We start from the raw sequence: 18,514 nt of genomic DNA, 5'->3' as shown, positions 1-18,514 counted from the left end.
CCACGCGCAACAGAATTCCCTACGCAACTAGACCTACAATCTTAGGTTTAGAAAGCTTAGAACTACATTGCCTTAAACACGACCTAAGCATTGCCCATAAAATCATCTGCTACAACATCCTTCCTGTCAACGACTACTTCAGCTTCAACCACAACAACACACGAGCACACAACATACAAACTTAAAGTAAACCACTCTAAACTCAACTGCAGGAAATAGGACTTTAGTAACCGAATAGTTGATGCATGGAACTCACTACCAGACTCACCTAACCCCCAAAACCTTACCCTTAGACTATCCACTGTTGACCTCTCCCAATTCCTAAGAGGTCAGTAAGGGGCATGCATAAGTTCACCAGAGTGCCTCCTGTCCCCTGTCCTAATGTTTCTTTTTTCTTTTTTACTAGTATCATGTATATAAATTTTATTATATCTTTGCATACCACCAATGCGTACTTGACAAAACAAACAAATAAATATTCTGTCTTTTGCGAAGCCACTGCTATTGTGCAAGATTAGTAAGCATGGAAGGGCATTGAACATTGGATGAATAATAAATTAATTTTTAGAGGTCATAAGCAGGATGTTTTCAGGGGACCTTTTTCTTACTTAATCTAAACCTCTATCCAATGCAACAAAGAAGGCATTAACGTTAGGAAAGGTGGAAGGAAGAGGAGGAAGATGATAAACCGCAGCCAGGGGAATGGACTCAGGTACAATACACTGTCGGAAGATCAGAAAAACCAAGTTAGTCTTCATGGAGGAAATCTATGTGGTCACTAATAATCAACAACAACTTCAAATGGAGGGAACATAAACAATATTTTAGGAAACTAATGAGCACCAAAATGAAGAGAGGGAAGATAGAAGATGATAAATAAATAAATAAATAAATAAATAAATAAATAAATAAATAAATAAATAAAAGATGATGATGATGGATAGACAGACAGCTGGATGGATAGATGATACATAGATAGAGGATGGATAGATAGATGGATAGATGGATGGATAGATAGATAGATAGATAGATAGATAGATAGATAGATACGAGAGGGGGAGAGAAATGAAGGAAGGAAGGAAAGAAAGAAAGAGTGAAAAAAGAAAGAGAAAGAAAGAAAGAAGAAAGAGAGAGAAAGAAAGAGAAAGAAAGAAAGGAGGGAAGGAAGGAAGGAAAGAAAGAAAAAAAGGAAGGAAGGAATGAAGAAAGAGGAAGAGAAAGAAAGAAAGAAGAAAGAGAGAGAGAGAGAGAGAGAAAGAAAGAGAGGGAGGGAAGGAAAAAAGGAAAAAAAGGAAGAAACGAACGAAGAAAGAGGAAGAGAAAGAAAGAGAGAGAAGGAAGGACGGCGACCGAGAGATAGGCAAAGGAAGCCCAGAAGGAAAGAAAGACGGCGACCGAGAGATAGGCAAAGGAAGCCCAGCATACTGTACTTCAAAAGGCTCCATTGGGAACCCTTACAAGCCAGGCTTGTACAGAGAAAAAAACTACAACTCCCAGCAGCCTCCGGGAAACGCTGTTGCTAAGAGACCGGAGGCGGGGAGTCCAACTGTCTGCAGCGGGATTTTTTTTTTCTCGGCGTCGCAGCGCAGGAAGCGACGCGCTGGGCTGTTTGAGCGGACTGGCTCCAAATGTGAGTAGGGACGTGTGGGGATGGGGAGCTTGATGGGGACGCGGGGGGAGGGCTAGACGGGGGGGGGTTCTCCGGGAAGAGGGGGACTGTTGCTGACATTCAGCATCCCAACGTAGAGGGCGGTTCGCCTCCAGGGGAAAATGGGGGTCTCGCGGGTGGGTGGGAGCTGGCAACGGACTTCCCTGGGCTTAGAAGGGTGGAGGGGGGGCTATATAGAGGGAGGGGTTCTGTTGCTGGGGACACGCGCATTTTGCACACACACACACCACTGGAATTGAGGTGCCTGGCTTTGCAATTTCTTCTTCACAACAATCCTGCGAAGTAGGCTTGCAAATAGGGCTGGAGGCCCAGCCAGGACCCTCAGCGACCTGGTGGGTGGGTCAACCTGAATCCAGACTGAGCCCTTCATTGCAGGATTTTCTGAGATATGTAGCCCATAAAATCATCTGCTACAACGTCCTTCCTGTCGTCGAGTACTTCAGCTTCAACCACAACAACACACGAGCACACAATAGATACAAATTCAAAATTTAATTTATTTATTTATTTTGTCCAATATACCATACACATTGAAGAGAATAAACATGTAGTAATATATATGAAGGAAAGGATAGATGAAAAGATTGAACAATAGAGGAGATATATGAAAGGAAGAAAAGATACATGAGATATAGTAAAGACAATTGGACAGGGGACGGAAGGCACTTACTAGTGCACTTATGCACGCCAAACTCGACTGCAGGAAATACAACTTTAGTAACCGAGCAGTTGATGGATGGAACTCGCTACCAGACTCTGTAGTATCATCACCTAACCCCCAAAACTTTACCCTTAGACTCTCCACTGTTGCCCTCTTCCGATTCCTTAGAGGTCAGTAAGAGGCGTGCATAAGTGCACCAGCGTGCCTACCGTCCCCCTGTCTCTGTCTCTCATAATAATAATAATAGTAATAATAATAATAATAACGACAACAATAATAATAATAATAACAACAACAATAATAACAATTATTATTATTATTTATTAGATTTGTATGCTGCCCCTCTCCGCAGACTCGGGTATCATACTAGTATGACTAGTATCATACCCAGTCGTTGAGAGGTAGGCAAATTTAATAAATCATGGTGGTTGTTACAGTTGCTCTATTGTGTTGCGTGTCCAGATGTTATGGTGGGTTCATTTTGAGTGGAACAAGCCAGCATAGAAAGGGGCCAGGATGAAAGTTTGCAATTTTCTTCCTTCTCTGCATTTCTTTCTTTTTTTTTAAAGAAACATAGAAGATTGACGGCAGAAAAAGACCTCATGGTCCATCTCGTCTTCCCTTATACTATTTCATGTATTTTATCTTAGGATGGATCTATGTTTATCCCAGGCATGTTTAAACTCAGTTACTGTGGGTTTACCAACCACGTCTGCTGGAAGTTTGTTCCAAGCATCTACTACTCTTTCAGCCAAATAATATTTTCTCACGTTGCTTCTGATCTTTCCCCCAACTAACCTCAGATGGTGCCCCCTTGTTCTTGTGTTCATTTTCCTATTAAAAACACTTATCTCCTGAACCTTGTTTAACCCTTTAACTCAATGATTTTCAACCTTTTTTGAGCCGCGGCACATTTTTTACATTTACAAAATCCTGGGGCACACCACCAACCAAAATGACACAAAATGACACTCTAAGACACTCTCCTCTCTTTTTCCATCCCTGTCTCCTCCCCCACTTGTGTGTGTGCGTGTGTATACACTCTTGAACCATTTCCAAAACCAAGTGAGGGCTGGGGGTTTTTTCTCTCTTATTCTTTGGGTGCTTTTTATCATATGTTTTAAATGAAGAGTCACTTCTCTCTCTCTTTTGTTTCTCTTTCCTCTCATTCTCTGCCTCAATCATTTTCTCATTTCTCTTTTTTCCTCCCCTTTTTGCTCATTTCTCTCTCCCCCCCCTTCCTCTCCTTTTCTCTCTCTCTCTCTTGCTTTCTTTCTCTTGCACTCTTTCTTTCTTTTTCTCTCTCTCTCTTTCTCTCTCTCTCTCAGCAAAAAGTTGCAAAACTGGAACCTGAGCTTCCTTCTTCACGGCACACCTGACCATGTCTCGCGGTACACTAGTGTGCCACGGCACACTGGTTGAAAAACACTGCTTTAACTTATTTAAATGTTTCGATCATGTTTCTCTCTCTTGCTTGCTAAATTCAGCTCAAGGGACTGCATTCAGGCAACATGCTGAACTTACCAAACTAACCATACTGGCTAAGTTTTCCTGAGCCACAAACAAGCCAACTATGGTCTCCCTGGATATTTCGACCAGGAGCTTCAGCAAAAGTCTGCTGCTAGCATGATTTTTTCGATGACTGGGACGTATTGTTTATCTTCATTGATAGCGGTCATTGAGTTCAGGATGTGAAACATAAAAATGCAAGATATCATGAATTATTTTGTGGACTGGTTCTGTTCTGGGGGCTCCCTGGTGTTTTCTGAGCTTGCTTGTTTTTATTGCAGAGGTTTCATTACCCAAACTAGGTTTGTTTGTTAGATTTCCATGCTGCCCTATAAATGGAACAATATAGTCTCAAAATGAGTGAACAGTGCAGTCAGGCGGTAGGGAAAGCAAGTAGGATGCTTGGCTGCATAGCTAGAGGTATAACAAGCAGGAAGAGGGAGATTGTGATCCCGCTATATAGAGCGCTGGTGAGATCATATTTGGAATACTGTGCTCAGTTCTGGAGACCTCGCCTACAAAAAGATATTGACAAAATTGAACGGGTCCAAAGACGGGCTACAAGAATGGTGGAAGGTCTTAAGCATAAAAAGTATCAGGAAAGACTTAATGAACTCAATCTGTATAGTCTGGAGGACAGAAGGAAAAGGGGGGACATGATCGAAACATTTAAATATGTTAAAGGCTTAAATAAGGTTCAGGAGGGAAGTGTTTTTAATAGGAAAGTGAACACAAGAACAAGGGGACACAATTTGAAGTTAGTTGGGGGAAAGATCAAAAGCAACATGAGAAAATATTATTTTACTGAAAGAGTAGTAGATCCTTGGAACAAACTTCCAGCAGACATGGTTGATAAATCCTCAGTAACTGAATTTAACCATGCTTGGGATAAACATATATCCATCCTAAGATAAAATACAGAAAATAGTATAAGGGCAGACTAGATGGATCATGAGGTCTTTTTCTGCCGTCAGTCTTCTATGTTTCTATGTAAAGAAATCTAAATGACTATAAAAATTATACAATTAGTAAAAAGTATTTAAAACCCCTTATACATTGATGTGCATTCATCCAATTCAATCATACCTAGTATCGTCCGGAGACAATCTCATTACTCAGGGCCCGCGTGCCCACTGGCACAGAGAAGTCTTCAGAACTTTACAAAAGACCAGGAGGGAGGGGGTGGTACATATCTCCAGAGGGAGTTCGTTCCAGAGGGCTGGGGCCACCACAGAGAAGGCTCTTCCCCTTGGAGGTCTTCTAGTCCAACCCCTTGCTTAGGCAGGAAACCCTACACTGCTTCAGACAAATGATTATCCAACATCTGCTTTAAAACTTCCAGTGTTGGGGCATTCACAACTTCTGGAGGCAAGCTGTTCCACGGACTATTGTTCTGACTGTCAGGAAATTCCTCCTTATTTCTAGGTTGCTTCTCTCCATTATTATTATTATTATTATTATTATTATTATTATTATTATTATTATTATTTATTAGATTTGTATGCCTCATCTCTCCGTAGACTCAGGGCAGCTCACAACAATAATAACACAATATATAACAAATCTAATAATTAAAAGTCACTAAAAAAAACCTTATTAAAAGAAAACATACACACAAACATACCATGAATAAACTGTATAGGCCCGGGGGAGATGTCTCAATTCCCCCATGCCTGGTGGCAGAGGTGGGTTTTAAGAAGTTTACGAAAGACAAGGAGGGTGGGGGCAATTCTAATCTCCGGGGGGGAGCTGATTCCAGAGGGTCGGGGCCACCACAGAGAAGGCTCTTCCCCTGGGTCCTTGTTTAGTTTCCACCCATTTCTTTTTGTCCTACCCTCAGGTCCTTTGGAAAATAGGTTGACTCTCTCTTCTTTATGGCAACCCCTGAGATACTGGAAGATTGCTATCATGTCTCCCCTGGTCCTTCTTTTCATTCAACTAGCCATGCCCAGTTCCTGCAACCGTTCTTCATATGTTTTAGCTTCCAGTCCCCTAATTATCTTTGTTGCTCTCCTCCTCCTCCTTTTAGATCCTTGGGGTCCCAGGATTTCAAGCCAAGCAGCCTCCCAACTGTATATTTGTACTGTTCTTGGCCCTCAAACAGCCGTTTACCCTCCAAGCTGACAGAATAAACATCTCTATGCTGTGCCTGGAATGAGGCCAAATCTTAATCCTTCTCCTCCTCCTCTTTGTGAGAAAAAAGCTCTTGGCTGCTAATGCTGAGACCGGCCTGATACCGCACCATCCGGCTATTGTCTTTATGCAAAATCAGGGATCATCGGATTGCCTTTGGCTTCTCCTAGGTACCAGGAAGGCAGAATGGAAAATATTGAAATTTTGCTTTCAGGATGATCCAAGGGAAGTTGAGAGGCTGCTGCGGTTTTGCTCGCTGTCCAAACTGCACAGGCAGCTTTCTGATATCCGCTGACAGATGACACCTGTCACAGATAACTGATATATCTTCGATGGATGTAACTGCTCGGTGGAGGCAGATTGCAAAAGTTTTGATGTCCCTCCGCTGTGTCGTAGTGCGAGGCATTGCTTTTACATGAGAAAGAGGCTCCCAACTGATTTGGTTCACACCAAGCGGTGTAAACAGGCATTGACATGGATTGTTTTAGGAATCTCCTAGCTTTAAAGTATGGTCTCTCAGTCTGTTATCAGGGCTAGAATTTGTGAATATTGCATTGAGATGCATTTGGAGGATCACAGGAGGTTCATTTGCTGTTCTGGGCATGATTGAGAAACATAAATAATGTATGAATAATACAATAGAAGGCAAGAGAAAGTTACCATATTTTTTTGGGGGGGATAAGACTCACACACACACCAAAAGAGGGTGAAAATTTGGGTGCGTCTTATACACCAAATGTAACCCACCCACCGAAAATGGGGTGTGCTATGGCAATGTAGTTTGGTGGGTCCCAGGGGAAGAGCCTTCTCTGTGGCGGTCCCGACCCTCTGGAACCATCTCCCCCCTGAGATTAGAACTGCCTCCACCCTCCTTGCCTTTCGTAAACTCCTTAAAACCCACCTCTGTCATCAGGCATGGGGGAACTGAGATAACTTCACCAGGCCTATATTGTTTATGTATGGTATGTTGTGTGTATGTTTTTTAAATTATGGGTTTTTAGTTTTAATTATTAGATTTGTATTGTACATTGTTTTTCTATTACTGTTGTGAGCCGCCCCGAGTCTACGGAGAGGGGCGGCATACAAATTTAATAATTAATTAATTAATTAATTAATTAATTAATTAATTCCTTGCAGCCTGAAACAGCTGATCTTCAAGAGGCTGATCCAACTGACAATTAAGCTGCTTGTGCTAATGTTTGCTATTTGCTTCAAGGAAGCAAATTGCTGGGAGGCAAGGGGCAGATTTTTTTTCTGGCTGCGCTGAAGCTGAAAGTGCAACCAAAACAGGCTGTTTTCTGTCTCCTCTGCAAGGAGGCAAATTGCTGGGAGGCAGAGGCAAAAAAAATTTCCTCCCCCCCCCCCAAAAAAAGGTAGGTACATCTTATAGTCCAGAGCGTCTTATACTTCCCCCCAAAAATATGGTATTTAATTTGTGCATGACATTTTCATTCCTTTATTGATTGGTTGATTGATTGATTGATTGATTGATTGATTGATTGATTGGATTTCTTTTTTTAAAAGATATAATTTATTGGTTTGTAAGAAAAGAAGAAAAAGAAAAGGGGGGGAAATAGGGTTACAAAAAGTAAGGGGGATACAAAACAATAGACATATTTCAGCATAAGATATTTAACTTATTATATATCAGTTTTAAATATTTAACTGTACATTTTCATGTTGTACTTAAATTTTTAACGTTTTATGGTTTAACGATTGATTGGATTTCTATGCCACTCCTCTCCGAAGACTTTGAAGACTTAATGATACAGTGGTTGATGATTGCATTTTTTTTTCTTCTAACCCTTTTTCCTTCCAGCTAACCACTCACACATTATCCATGGTCTCGTAGCAAACTTGGTTCTTATTCCCAACAGGTTCCTTCAAAGATGAGATTTTGCTATTTTGCCTGGTTGGAATCTACGAAGTAAGGTTGAGATGTCGGAAGGTCCCTCCAGGATCACAGGCCCAATTCCTCCGGATCCCACCCTGTGTCCAGATTATTACATACGCCCGCTCTCAGGTCAGTATCTGATTCTGTCTGGAAGTCTGTTCACTGCAATAAAATCTTCTTCCTACATCCAAAAGAGGCTCAATGGCTCAGCGATTAAAGACGCGGAGCTTGTCAGCTGCAAAACCGACAGCTCCAGTTCGAGACCCAAGCATTGGCGATGGGGTCAGCTCCTCTTCCGGCCTCAGCTCCTATCCACCGAGCAGCTCAAAAGCATGCGGTTGTGGAGCAAAAAAATTTTTTTAGAAACATAGAAGACTGACAGCAGAAAAAGACCTCATGATCCGTCTAGTCTGCCCTTATACTATTTTCTGTATTTTATCTTAGGATGGATCTATGTTTATCCCAGGCATGTTTAAATTCAGTTACTGTGGATTTACCGACCACGTCTGCTGGAAGTTTGTTCTAAGCATCTACTACTCTTTCAGTGAAATAATATTTTCTCATGTTGCCTTTGATCTTTCCCCCAACTAACTTCAGATGGAGTCCACTTGTCCTTGTGTTCACTTTCCTATTAAAAACACTTCCCTCCTGGACCTTATTTAAGCCTTTAACATATTTAAATGTTTCGATCATGTCCCCCCTATACCTTCTGTCCTCCAGACCAGTGTTTCCCAACCTTGGCAACTTGAAGATATTTGGACTTCAACTCCCAGAATTCCCCAGCCAGCATTTGCTGGCTGGGGAATTCTGGGAGTTGAAGTCCAAATATCTTCAAGTTGCCAAGGTTGGGAAACACTGTCCTAGACTATACAGATTGAGTTCATTTTTTTAAATCTACCGAAAGAAAGAAAGAAAGAAAGAAAGAAAGAAAGAAAGAAAGAAAGAAAGAAAGAAAGAAAGAAAGAAAGAAACGTCCATCACACCCAACCTGTATGGAATATCTGTACGGCACTTTTGAATGTCTTTTTCCCCGCTCTTGGTCCTTGAGGATTCCGAGAATTTTCTGCAGCCAAAGCCACTGACCCTTTCCTGGTTTTTCTCTTTTTGTGTCCTTAGCCCGAGGAAGGCTAGAAGGGAACGCCCTGAAATTGGATTTGCTACCTGGCCCCATCCCGCCGGAGTTCAGCCTCTATCCTGGGTGCTACACTGCTCGCTGCCCGACGCCACCTCCGCGGATTAAGCCCAACGGCAGGGAGATCTTGGAGAAGGGACAAAGGGGCACCGTAGGAGTTCTCCTGAAGCTAGATGAGATCTTCTTTGAGGAGCTGAAGCCCAAACGTAAGTGGAGGCGAGCAGAATTCCACCGATTTTGGTAGTTTTGTCAAAGCTGCCAGCTAGTTCCTAAAACCTGTTGCCTGTTCTGTGGATCGATCTGTCTGTCTGTCTGTCTGTCTGTCTGTCTGTCTGTCTGTCTGTCTGTCTATCTATCTACCTATCTACCTATCTACCATCATCTATCTACCTATCTACCTATTTACCTTCCTATCTACCTACCTACCTATCTCTCTATCTACCTATCTACCTATCTCTCTATCTATATATCTACCTATCTCTCTATCTACCTACCTACCTATCTATCTACCTACCTACCTATCTCTCTATCTCTCTATCTCTCTATCTACCTATCTATCTCTCTATCTATATATCTACCTACCTATCTCTCTATCTACCTATCTATCTACCTACCTATCTATCTATCTACCTATCTACCTACCTACCTACCTACATCTATCTATCTATTTATTGGATTTATATGCCACCCCTCTCCGAGGACTTGGGGCGGCTACCCAGATTACCTCCGGGAACGCCTTCTGCCGCATGAGTCCCAGCGACCGGTTGGGTCCCACATAGTCAGGCCCCGTCAACTAGACAATGTCATTTGGTGGAGCCTAGGGGAAGAGCCTTCTCTGTGGGGGCTCCAGTCCTCTGGAGTCAGCTCCCCCCCAGAGATTCGCACTGCCCTCACCCTCCTCGCCTTCCATAAAATTTTAAAGACCTATCTGTTCCACCATGCTTGGGGCCATTAGACCCTAGCCCCCTGGCCGACGAGTGTATTATGTCTTGCTGTGTGAATGGGAATGAATGATTTTAAATGTTAGTAGAGTTTTTAAAAAAAAATTAGCTATATTAATTAGATTTTTTAGAGATGTATATTGTTTATTGTTTTGATATGTTGTGAGCCACAAAAGTAAGTACGTAAGTAAATAAGTAAGTATGTAAGTAAGTATGTAGGTAAGTAAGTAAGTAAGTACGTAAGTAAATAAGTATGTATGTAAGTAAATAAGTAAGTAAGTAAGTAAGTAAGTAAATAAATAAATAAAATAACAGTGTCTAAATCCAATAAAATCCCCAATTTTGTTAAAAAAATCTATCGTACCCATTTAGACAGCAATCATACAAAACATTCATCGATCAGGAGACCAATATCTAAACGCCCTACGCCTGGCGGCATAAATGAGTCTTAAGACTCTTGCGAAAGGCAAGGAGGGTGGGGGCAGTATGAATCCCCAGGGGGAGCTGATTCCAGGGGGCTGGGGGCCCCCACAGAGAAGGCTCTTCCCCTACGCCCGGCCAAGTGACATTGTCTAGTTGACGGGTCCTGTGGGACCTCACCGGTCGCTGGGATTTCATGCGGCAGAAGGCGGTCCCGCAAGTAATTGCAGCCAGAGGACATCCCAAGAAACCGCTCTTTTCCTTCGGTGCAGGCAGGGATCACAAAGACCACGAGAAGGAGAATCTGAGGCGCATGAGAGAGATCCAGCGGAGGTGCCGGGAGAAAGAACAAGCCCGGCAGCAGACTCAATCCAAGCCGGTGAAAGCCCTGTGGAAGTCCCAGAAGTACGAAAATGTGGAATCCAAAGTCAAGGCAAAGTTGCAGGTACCGTTCCTTGCTTCCGCTGTGGTCCGTCAGCGGCCTGCGGCACTGGCAGAAGAGTCATTGATTAGTTCCCATCCATTATTTCTTCTCCTGCCTTTTGGTGTTTTAGAAAATAAGTCGACACACACACATATACACACCCCTCTCAGCCTTCTTTGTGGCTGCCGCTCAAGTATTAGAACGCCGACTGTTGATCTGAAATATTTGTTTACATAATATGGTTTTCAGGTTGGATAAGAATGTACAGTAACTCCTCGGGGGATGCGTTCCAAGACCACCCGTGAAAAACGAATTTCCGCGAAGTAGAGGAAAGATATTTTTTAATGTATTTAACGAGTATTTGGACTTGAAACCCTCCCTGTGTTGTTAACAACGCACCGATGGTGACCGTCGAGAGAGACCAGCTTCTGTGAGCTACCGCACAGGCTGAAGGAGGCCACCACTGCAAAGCCCCTCCTGCCCCGGCGTTCTTTTCCTTTTTTTAAAAAAAAATAGTTTTTATTTAAATTCTTTAAAAACATAACAAAAAATAAACAAACATACATTTACAAAATACAAAAAGAAAAAGAAGAAAAAAATTAAACAAAAACAACAACAACATCACCATAACAAATAATCAATGTATAATTTACATCATCATGTGAGGAGGGAAAATGTAATTAAATATTTCCTATTCTGGTAAAAAGCATCCAGTATCCACTATTAATCATTTTGGCTATCCATATTCTATTAATAATACAGTGATACCTCTTCTTACAAACACCTCGTCATATAAACCTTTCGAGATACAAACCCGGGGTTTAAGATTTTTTTGCCTCTTCTTACAAACTATTTTCACCTTACAAACCCACCGCTGCCGCTGGGATGCCCCGCCTCCGGACTTCCGTTGCCAGCGAAGCACCCTTTTTTGCACTGCTGGGATTCCCCTGAGGCTCCCCTCCATGGGAAACTCCACCTCTGGACTTCCGTGTTTTTGTGATGCTGCAGGGCAGTGCAAAAACAGGCGCTTCGCTGGCAATGGAAGTCCGGAGTTGGGGTTTCCCAGCAAGGGGAGCCTCAATGAAATCGCAGCATCGCAAAAACACAGAGGTCCGGAGATGGGGTTTCGAGGACTTCGGTGTTTTGCGATGCTGTGATTTCACTGACGCTCCCTTCGCTGGGAAACACCACCCCCGGACTTCCATTGCCAGCGAAGCGCTCATTTTGGCGATGCTGGGATTCCCGTGCAGCATTGCAAAAACACAGATGTCTGGAGGTGGGGTTTCCTATGAATCCCAGCAATGCGCTTCAGCTGGCAAAAGGCGCTTCAGCTGGCAAAAGGGTGAATTGCACGCATTAATTGCTTTTTTTAAATATGATAGGGGTTTATGTGCTTTTTAATATTAGATTTGTTTTCGCAGGAATATTGTTTTTATTATTGTTGTGAGCCACCCTGAGTCTTCGGAGAGGGGGGGCATACAAATCTAATGAATTGAATTGAATTGAATTTCCATTGATAACTATGGGAAACACTGTTTCGTCTTACAAACTTTTCACCTTAAGAACCATCCCAAAACCAATTAAGTTTGTAAGACAAGGTATCACTGTACTTTATTTTCTAGCCGCCTTCTATACACTCTTTGTTAAGTATTTAATTTCCTAAAGATCTTTATTTCCATATACAGTGTTCCCTCGATTTCCGCGGGGGATGCGTTCCGAGACCACCCGCGAAAGTCGAATTTCCGCGAAGTAGAGATGCGGAAGTAAATACACCATTTTTGGGTATGGACCAAGCCATCCCTTAACACTTTAAACTCCTAAATTACCATTTCCCATTCCCTTAACAACCATTTACTCACCATTATTACTGGTACTCACCATTGAATAGTGATCCTGATATTTATAAACATAATTATTTATTAACAGTAATTATTTTTTTTGTTATTTATTTGCAAAAATTATTAGTTTGGTGATGACGTATGACATCATCGGATGGAAAAAACCGTGGTATAGGAAAAAAACCGCGAAGTATTTTTTAATTAATATTTTTTGAAAAACCGTGGTATAGGCTATCCGCGAAGTTCGAACCCGCAAAAATCGAGGGAACACTGTATATATTACGCCTATATCATACCAATTGAAAAAACCCTTTGAAAACCCCATGAAATAGCAAATCCGCGAAAGAGGAAACAGGAAGTAGCGAGGGATCACTGTACAGTACTTTTCCCCCTCGTTTTCCCTTCAAGTAGCTGTTCCTTCTCCTTCTGCCTTTCGCAGGAGAGTCCCAGCCCTCCACATCCAGAGGCTCAGAAGTACCTGAGGGCCTATTCTCGCTGCGGCACAGGAATTCGCCCACGCCGATCGCCATCCCCGAACCTTTCCCAGTCGCATGAAATGGATTCGGGAGGTGCCGTCATTCAGAACGGGAACGGCAAGGTTGTGTGTGTGTATGTATGTGTGTGTGTGTGTAATATATTTTTGCTGAATTGGAAATGAAGAGAGACTAGTATAGATCTATTTCGAGGATGTTTCCTCTCATCAGCCAGCCATACCCTCATGTGTTTTGTTGTTACTGTACATTTATTTATTTGTTTGTTTGTTTGTTTATTTTGTCCAATACATAATACACATTGAAGAGAAAGATATGTAATAATATAAGTAAAGAAAAGAATAGAAGAAAAGATATAAAAGTATTGGTGGATATATTAGAAAGGAACAACTTACAATAAACAATGGTGTTTGTAAGTTGTTATGTTTATTATACAATAAACATAACAACTTACAAACACCATTGTTTATTGGTGTTTGAAAGTTGTTATGTTTATTGTATATATTCTAGTAAGTAAAATTTATAAATTAAAAAAATCAAACAAAAAAAATGCTGGACTCGATGGGCTTTTGCCTAATTCACAAGGCTCTTCTTATGTTCTTATAGGGCTGTGTGAGCACTATGAAGCGGTGTTTATAAGTCTAAATGCGATTGCTATTCTTTCCATTCCAGGTCCCAGAGAATAGCAGTGCGGTGGATTTCGTCAGCCACAATGCCCAAAATGCAAAACACGCCTTGATACAACGCTCCCGCTCCCTGCTGTCAATCAACAAAGTCTTGGAGCAGAAGCAGAAGGATCTGGAAGAGTACAACACCAAGCAGAAAGGGCACGTGCCCCACTAGTAAGCTCTTGAGAAATGTATCTTTTCCTTTTATGTACACTGAGAGCATCTGCACCAAAGACAAATTCTTTGTGTGGCCAATAAAAAGAATTCTATTCTATTCTTCAGACTGGCTGAGCTGCCACCAGGAAAACCTAGAGAGCTAACCCTGTCTGGTATTTTAATGGCCCAGATTCAGAGGTAGGCAAAGTTGGCTCTTCTATGGCATGTGGACTCCAACTCCCAGAATTCCTGAGCTAGCATGATTGGCTCAGGGATTTTGGGAGTTGAAGTCCACAAGTCATTCAAGAGCCAACTTTGCCTACATCTGGCCCAGAGCATGTCATATTCAGCTTTGGAAACATAAAGGTTTGAAGGCATACATTGACAAACCAGTGAAGATGAGATTCTTCGGGTCTTACAGCCTGTTTAGCTGTATCAGTGTTAGAAACTTAAAATCTGCACTTTCGGATCCAGTTTCAAAAAGGTGCTTCAGAACACACCGAACATTTTCTTATAACTGTGGCCACCTCTGAATTCCGTTACTAAGAGTTTGGGTTAATAACCGTGCCAGGAGGACAAAGCATTTTGGCTGGGAAAAGGCCCTTCCTTCCTTCCTTCCTTCCTTCCTTCCTTTCTTCCTTTCCTTCTTCCTTCCTTCCTTCCTTCCTTTCCTCCTTCCTTCCTTCCTTCCTTCCTTCCTTTCCTCCTTCCTTCTTCCCTCCCTCCCTCAATCTCCTTTCTTCCTTCTTTCGATCCCTCTCCTTCCTTCCTTCATTCCTCCCTCCCTTTCTTTCCTTTCTTCCTTTCTTCATTCCTTCCCTCGTTCTCCTTTCTTCCCTCCTTCCCTCGCTCTCCTTCATTCCTCCCTCCCTTTCCTTCCTTCCTTTCTTCATTCCTTCCCTCGCTCTCCTTCCTTCCCTCCTTCCCTCGCTCTCCTTCCTTCCCTCCTTCCTTCCCTCACTCTCCTTCCTTCCTCCCTTCCTCCATTTCCTTCCTTCCTTCTTTCCTTCCTTCCTTTCTTCATTCCTTCCCTCCCTCACTCTCCTTCCTTCATTCCACCTTCCTTCCCTCCCGCCCTCTCTTTCCTCGCTTCCTTCCTTCCCTCCCTTCCTCCCCTCCCTCCCTTCCTTTCTCTGTTTTACTATTCTTATAGCCGCCCCGAGTCTCCAGAGAAGGGCAGCATACAAATCTAAATAAGAATAATAAGAATAATAGTTGTTGTTGTTGTTATTATTATTATTATTATTATTATTAGTGACTTCCATGTTTCTGCTCTACGTAGCCTGATTGAGCGGAAGTACCACTGGCGCAAAGAAGCCGAGGAACGCCTGCGTAACACCCCTGATCCTGACGCGCCCCCTGGACACGCCTTGATGCCCGAGCACCAGCGCCTAGAAACCCTCAAGAACCTCAAAGAGAGTAAGAAGGGTGGAGGTGGAAACCCTCCGATGCTGCCTTCCTGTAGACTTTACACAAACAGACGCACACACACTGAACCAGGATAATGGGATTAGGTTCCAGGGGCTCCAATCTCCTCTTCCTTGTTTCTTGCCTTACTGAGTTTTTAATCTCTTAATTTAAATAGAGAATTTAAATAGAGGGTGGGTTTACTGTAAGATATAATAATAATAATAATAATAATAATAATAATAATAATAACAACAACAACAACAACAACAACAACAATAACAGCAACAACAACAACAGAGTTGGAAGGGACCTTGGAGGTCTTCTAGTCCAACCCCCTGCTTGGGCAGGAAACCCTACACCACTTCAGACAGATGGTTATCCAACATCTGCTTAAAAACTTCCAGTGTTGGAGCATTCACAACTTCTGGAGGCAAGCTGTTTCACTGATGATCATGATGATCATGATGATTATTATTATTAATTAGATTTGTATACCGCCCTTCTCCGAAAACTCGGGGCGTTGGGACAGTTTTAAACAAATAAAGCACGTTCTGTAATATTTTATTTATTTATTTATATATATTTTTATTCTTTGTCCAATATACAATACATATGGAAGAGAGTAGGCATTAAGTAATATATATAAAGATAGAAGGAAAAAGAGGATATATATGATATAAGAAATAAGGAGAGAATATATATGATATATGTATGTATATATATGTAGATAGATAGATATATGTAGATAGATAGATAGATAGATAGATAGATAGATAGATAGATAGATAGATAGATAGATAGATAGATAGATAGATAGATAGATAGATAGATAAGGGAAGGGAAGACAATTGGACAGGGGACGATAGGCACATCAGTGCACTTATATACGCCCCTTACTGGCCTCTTAGGAACCTGGAGAGGTCAATTGTGGAGAGTTTAAGGGAGAAATGTTGGGGGTTGGGAGTTGACACTATTGAGTCCGGTAATGAGTTCCATGCTTCGACAACTCGATTGTTGAAGTCGTAATTTTTACAGTCAAGTTTGGAGCGGTTAATATTAAGTTTGAATCTGTTGAGTGCTCTTGTGTTGTTGCGGTTGAAGCTGAAGTAGTCGTTGACCGGAAGGACATTGCAGCATATGATCTTGTGGGCAATACTTAAATCATGTTTTAAGCGCCGCAGTTCTAGGCTTTCTAGACCCAGGATAGTTAGTCTGTTTTCGTAGGATATTCTGTTTCGAGTGGAGGAGTGAAGGGCTCTTCTGGTGAAATATCTTTGGACGTTTTCGAGAGTGTTGATGTCTGAGATGTGGTGTGGGTTCCAGACAGATGAGCTGTATTCGAGAATGGGTCTGGCATAGGTTTTGTAGGCTCTAGTCAGTAGTGTGAGGTTGCCAGAGCAGAAGCTACGTAGAATCAAGTTAACAACTCTGGAAGCCTTTTTGGTGATATTGTTGCAGTGGGCTTTAGCACTTAGGTCATTTGATATTAGTATTCCAAGGTCTTTTACTGAGTGTGGGTTGGCTGCTAGAATTTGTTTATTCAGTTCATATGTGAGGTTTGGATTCTTTTTGCCGATGTGGAGGGTAGAGCATTTGTTGGTTGATATTTGGAGTTGCCAAGTATTAGACCAATCTGAAACAAAGTCAAGGTCTTTTTGGAGAGTGAGTGTGTTGTCAGTGGTGTTGAAAAGTTTCACATCGTCAGCAAAAAGCACACAGTTGCTTGCAATATTATCACAGAGGTCATTGATGTATAGGATGAAAAGAGTAGGACCTAGTACGCTGCCTTGGGGAACGCCGCTTATGACAGGGACTGGGGTGGAAATGGCGCTTCCGATTTTGACAACTTGTTGCCTGTTTGACAGGAATGCATTCATCCAGTTGTGGAGGAGTCCTGAGATGCCGTAGGATTTGAGTTTTAGGAGAAGTTTGTCGTGAACTACTGAGTCAAAGGCTTTGCAGAAGTCAATATAAATTGCATCAATGGATTTTCCTTGATCAAGGTGGTTAGTCCAGATGTTTTTGCAGTGAAGTAGTTGTAGGTTGCAGGATAGTTTCTTTCTGAATCCAAATTGTTTTTTTGTTAGTGGGTTATTAGATTCTACGTAAATGGTGATTGATCGGTTTATAATTGATTCCATGATTTTATAAGGAACATGTTTGCGGCAAACCAAATTTTCCAGAATCCAGATGTTATCAACATAGGCAACCAAGGATTGGTCTCTTACATTGTGCTGAGCCATGGTTCATGCAGTTGTACCTCATTGACCATCACATATCGTTGGCTAGTGGGATACAGTACGACACAGCAAACTGTAAAACCTGGCTGAGTGGCTGAGTTCACACAACCAACGACACTAGAACCAAATCAAACCCCAGCATGGCTTGGCGCAACATGTGGAGTGGTCAAATGGGGTCGCTGAAGACGACCGTCTATCAGAATTGTCCACTGATGGGGCTCCTTTTTCTCCCCATCTCTTCTCTGTAGGCCAGGAGAAGCACATGAAGGACCTCCTGTTGCTTCCTGTGAGAATCGATACCCTGAGTGTCCAAACCCGGCGTGTTTCTTTGGAGAAGAAGCTGTCGCAGATCGAAGAGGCCCTCAAAATCTTCTCCCGTCCCAAAGTCTTCGTCAAGCTGGACTCTTAAAAGCACCGTCTTTAGTCTCTCCAGCCTCTCTTGCACCCGAGTCACAGGGGTTTTTGCTTCCTCACACAGTGACTCCCGCAACGTAGGTTTGTCTTGTTGCATTGTCCTTTGTTCTTGCTGCAAGCCCTAATTTCTTCCGGCCTCTCCGAAGCAAATACGTGTCTCTTTCGGTCAGGTGTGGGAAACCAGTGAAAGCAGTAAGGGGCAAGATCTGGGGCGACAGAACCTAAGCGCTTTTGATGGGCCAAGGGAGCTGTTTCCCAAATACAGTCAACCTTCTCAAGAAGGTCTTCTCTTTCAAGCGAAGGGAAAGTTGGTTTGTTTCATTTGTTGGGGGGGGGGGGGTTGAGTTTAGAAGAGTACATGTATTTTTAAGAGTTTGACAGTTTAAAACAAATAAAGCACATTTTGTAAGCTAAGTTGGAAGTTGTGAGAGCTTTCCTAAAGTAATTCTCAATGATTCTTGTATTTTTAAGAGTTGGACAGTTTAAAACAAATAAAGCACATTTTGTAAGCTAA

General features: G+C 42.3%; 1 protein-coding gene across 4 annotated transcripts; it reads left to right on the top strand.

The window, feature by feature from the left end:
* The first annotated feature begins 1,463 nt into the window (after positions 1-1,463).
* On the top strand, positions 1,464-18,514 carry ENKD1 (enkurin domain containing 1). Of its 4 annotated transcripts, none has more exons than XM_070760348.1 (8): positions 1,464-1,630; positions 7,850-7,995; positions 8,983-9,204; positions 10,632-10,804; positions 13,061-13,219; positions 13,785-13,954; positions 15,219-15,355; positions 17,835-18,514. In XM_070760348.1, the coding sequence occupies exons 2-8, from the start codon at positions 7,911-7,913 to the stop codon at positions 17,993-17,995; spliced, it is 1,107 nt and encodes a 368-aa protein (XP_070616449.1). In that variant the 5' UTR covers positions 1,464-1,630; positions 7,850-7,910; the 3' UTR covers positions 17,996-18,514. The 4 variants fall into 4 exon arrangements, with proteins under 4 accessions (XP_070616449.1, XP_070616447.1, XP_070616451.1 ...); XM_070760346.1 differs by having other exon boundaries at positions 1,506-1,630; positions 7,792-7,995; XM_070760350.1 differs by lacking the exon at positions 13,061-13,219 and having other exon boundaries at positions 1,546-1,630.

Source organism: Erythrolamprus reginae, chromosome 9 (genome assembly GCF_031021105.1).
Source record: "Erythrolamprus reginae isolate rEryReg1 chromosome 9, rEryReg1.hap1, whole genome shotgun sequence".
Taxonomy (NCBI): domain Eukaryota; kingdom Metazoa; phylum Chordata; class Lepidosauria; order Squamata; family Dipsadidae; genus Erythrolamprus; species Erythrolamprus reginae.
The sequence above is the reverse complement of the archived record's forward strand: the minus strand, read 5'-3'. Positions and strand labels throughout refer to the sequence as shown.

Excerpts from the sequence above, each read along its gene's own strand:
- ENKD1 (XM_070760348.1), top strand. The coding sequence starts at position 7,911 with ATGTCGGAAGGTCCCTCCAGGATCACAGGCCCAATTCCTCCGGATCCC. Across the intron at positions 13,220-13,784 it reads TTCAGAACGGGAACGGCAAG|GTCCCAGAGAATAGCAGTGC; the intron begins GTTGTGTGTGTG and ends TTTCCATTCCAG. Across the intron at positions 13,955-15,218 it reads AAAGGGCACGTGCCCCACTA|CCTGATTGAGCGGAAGTACC; the intron begins GTAAGCTCTTGA and ends TGCTCTACGTAG.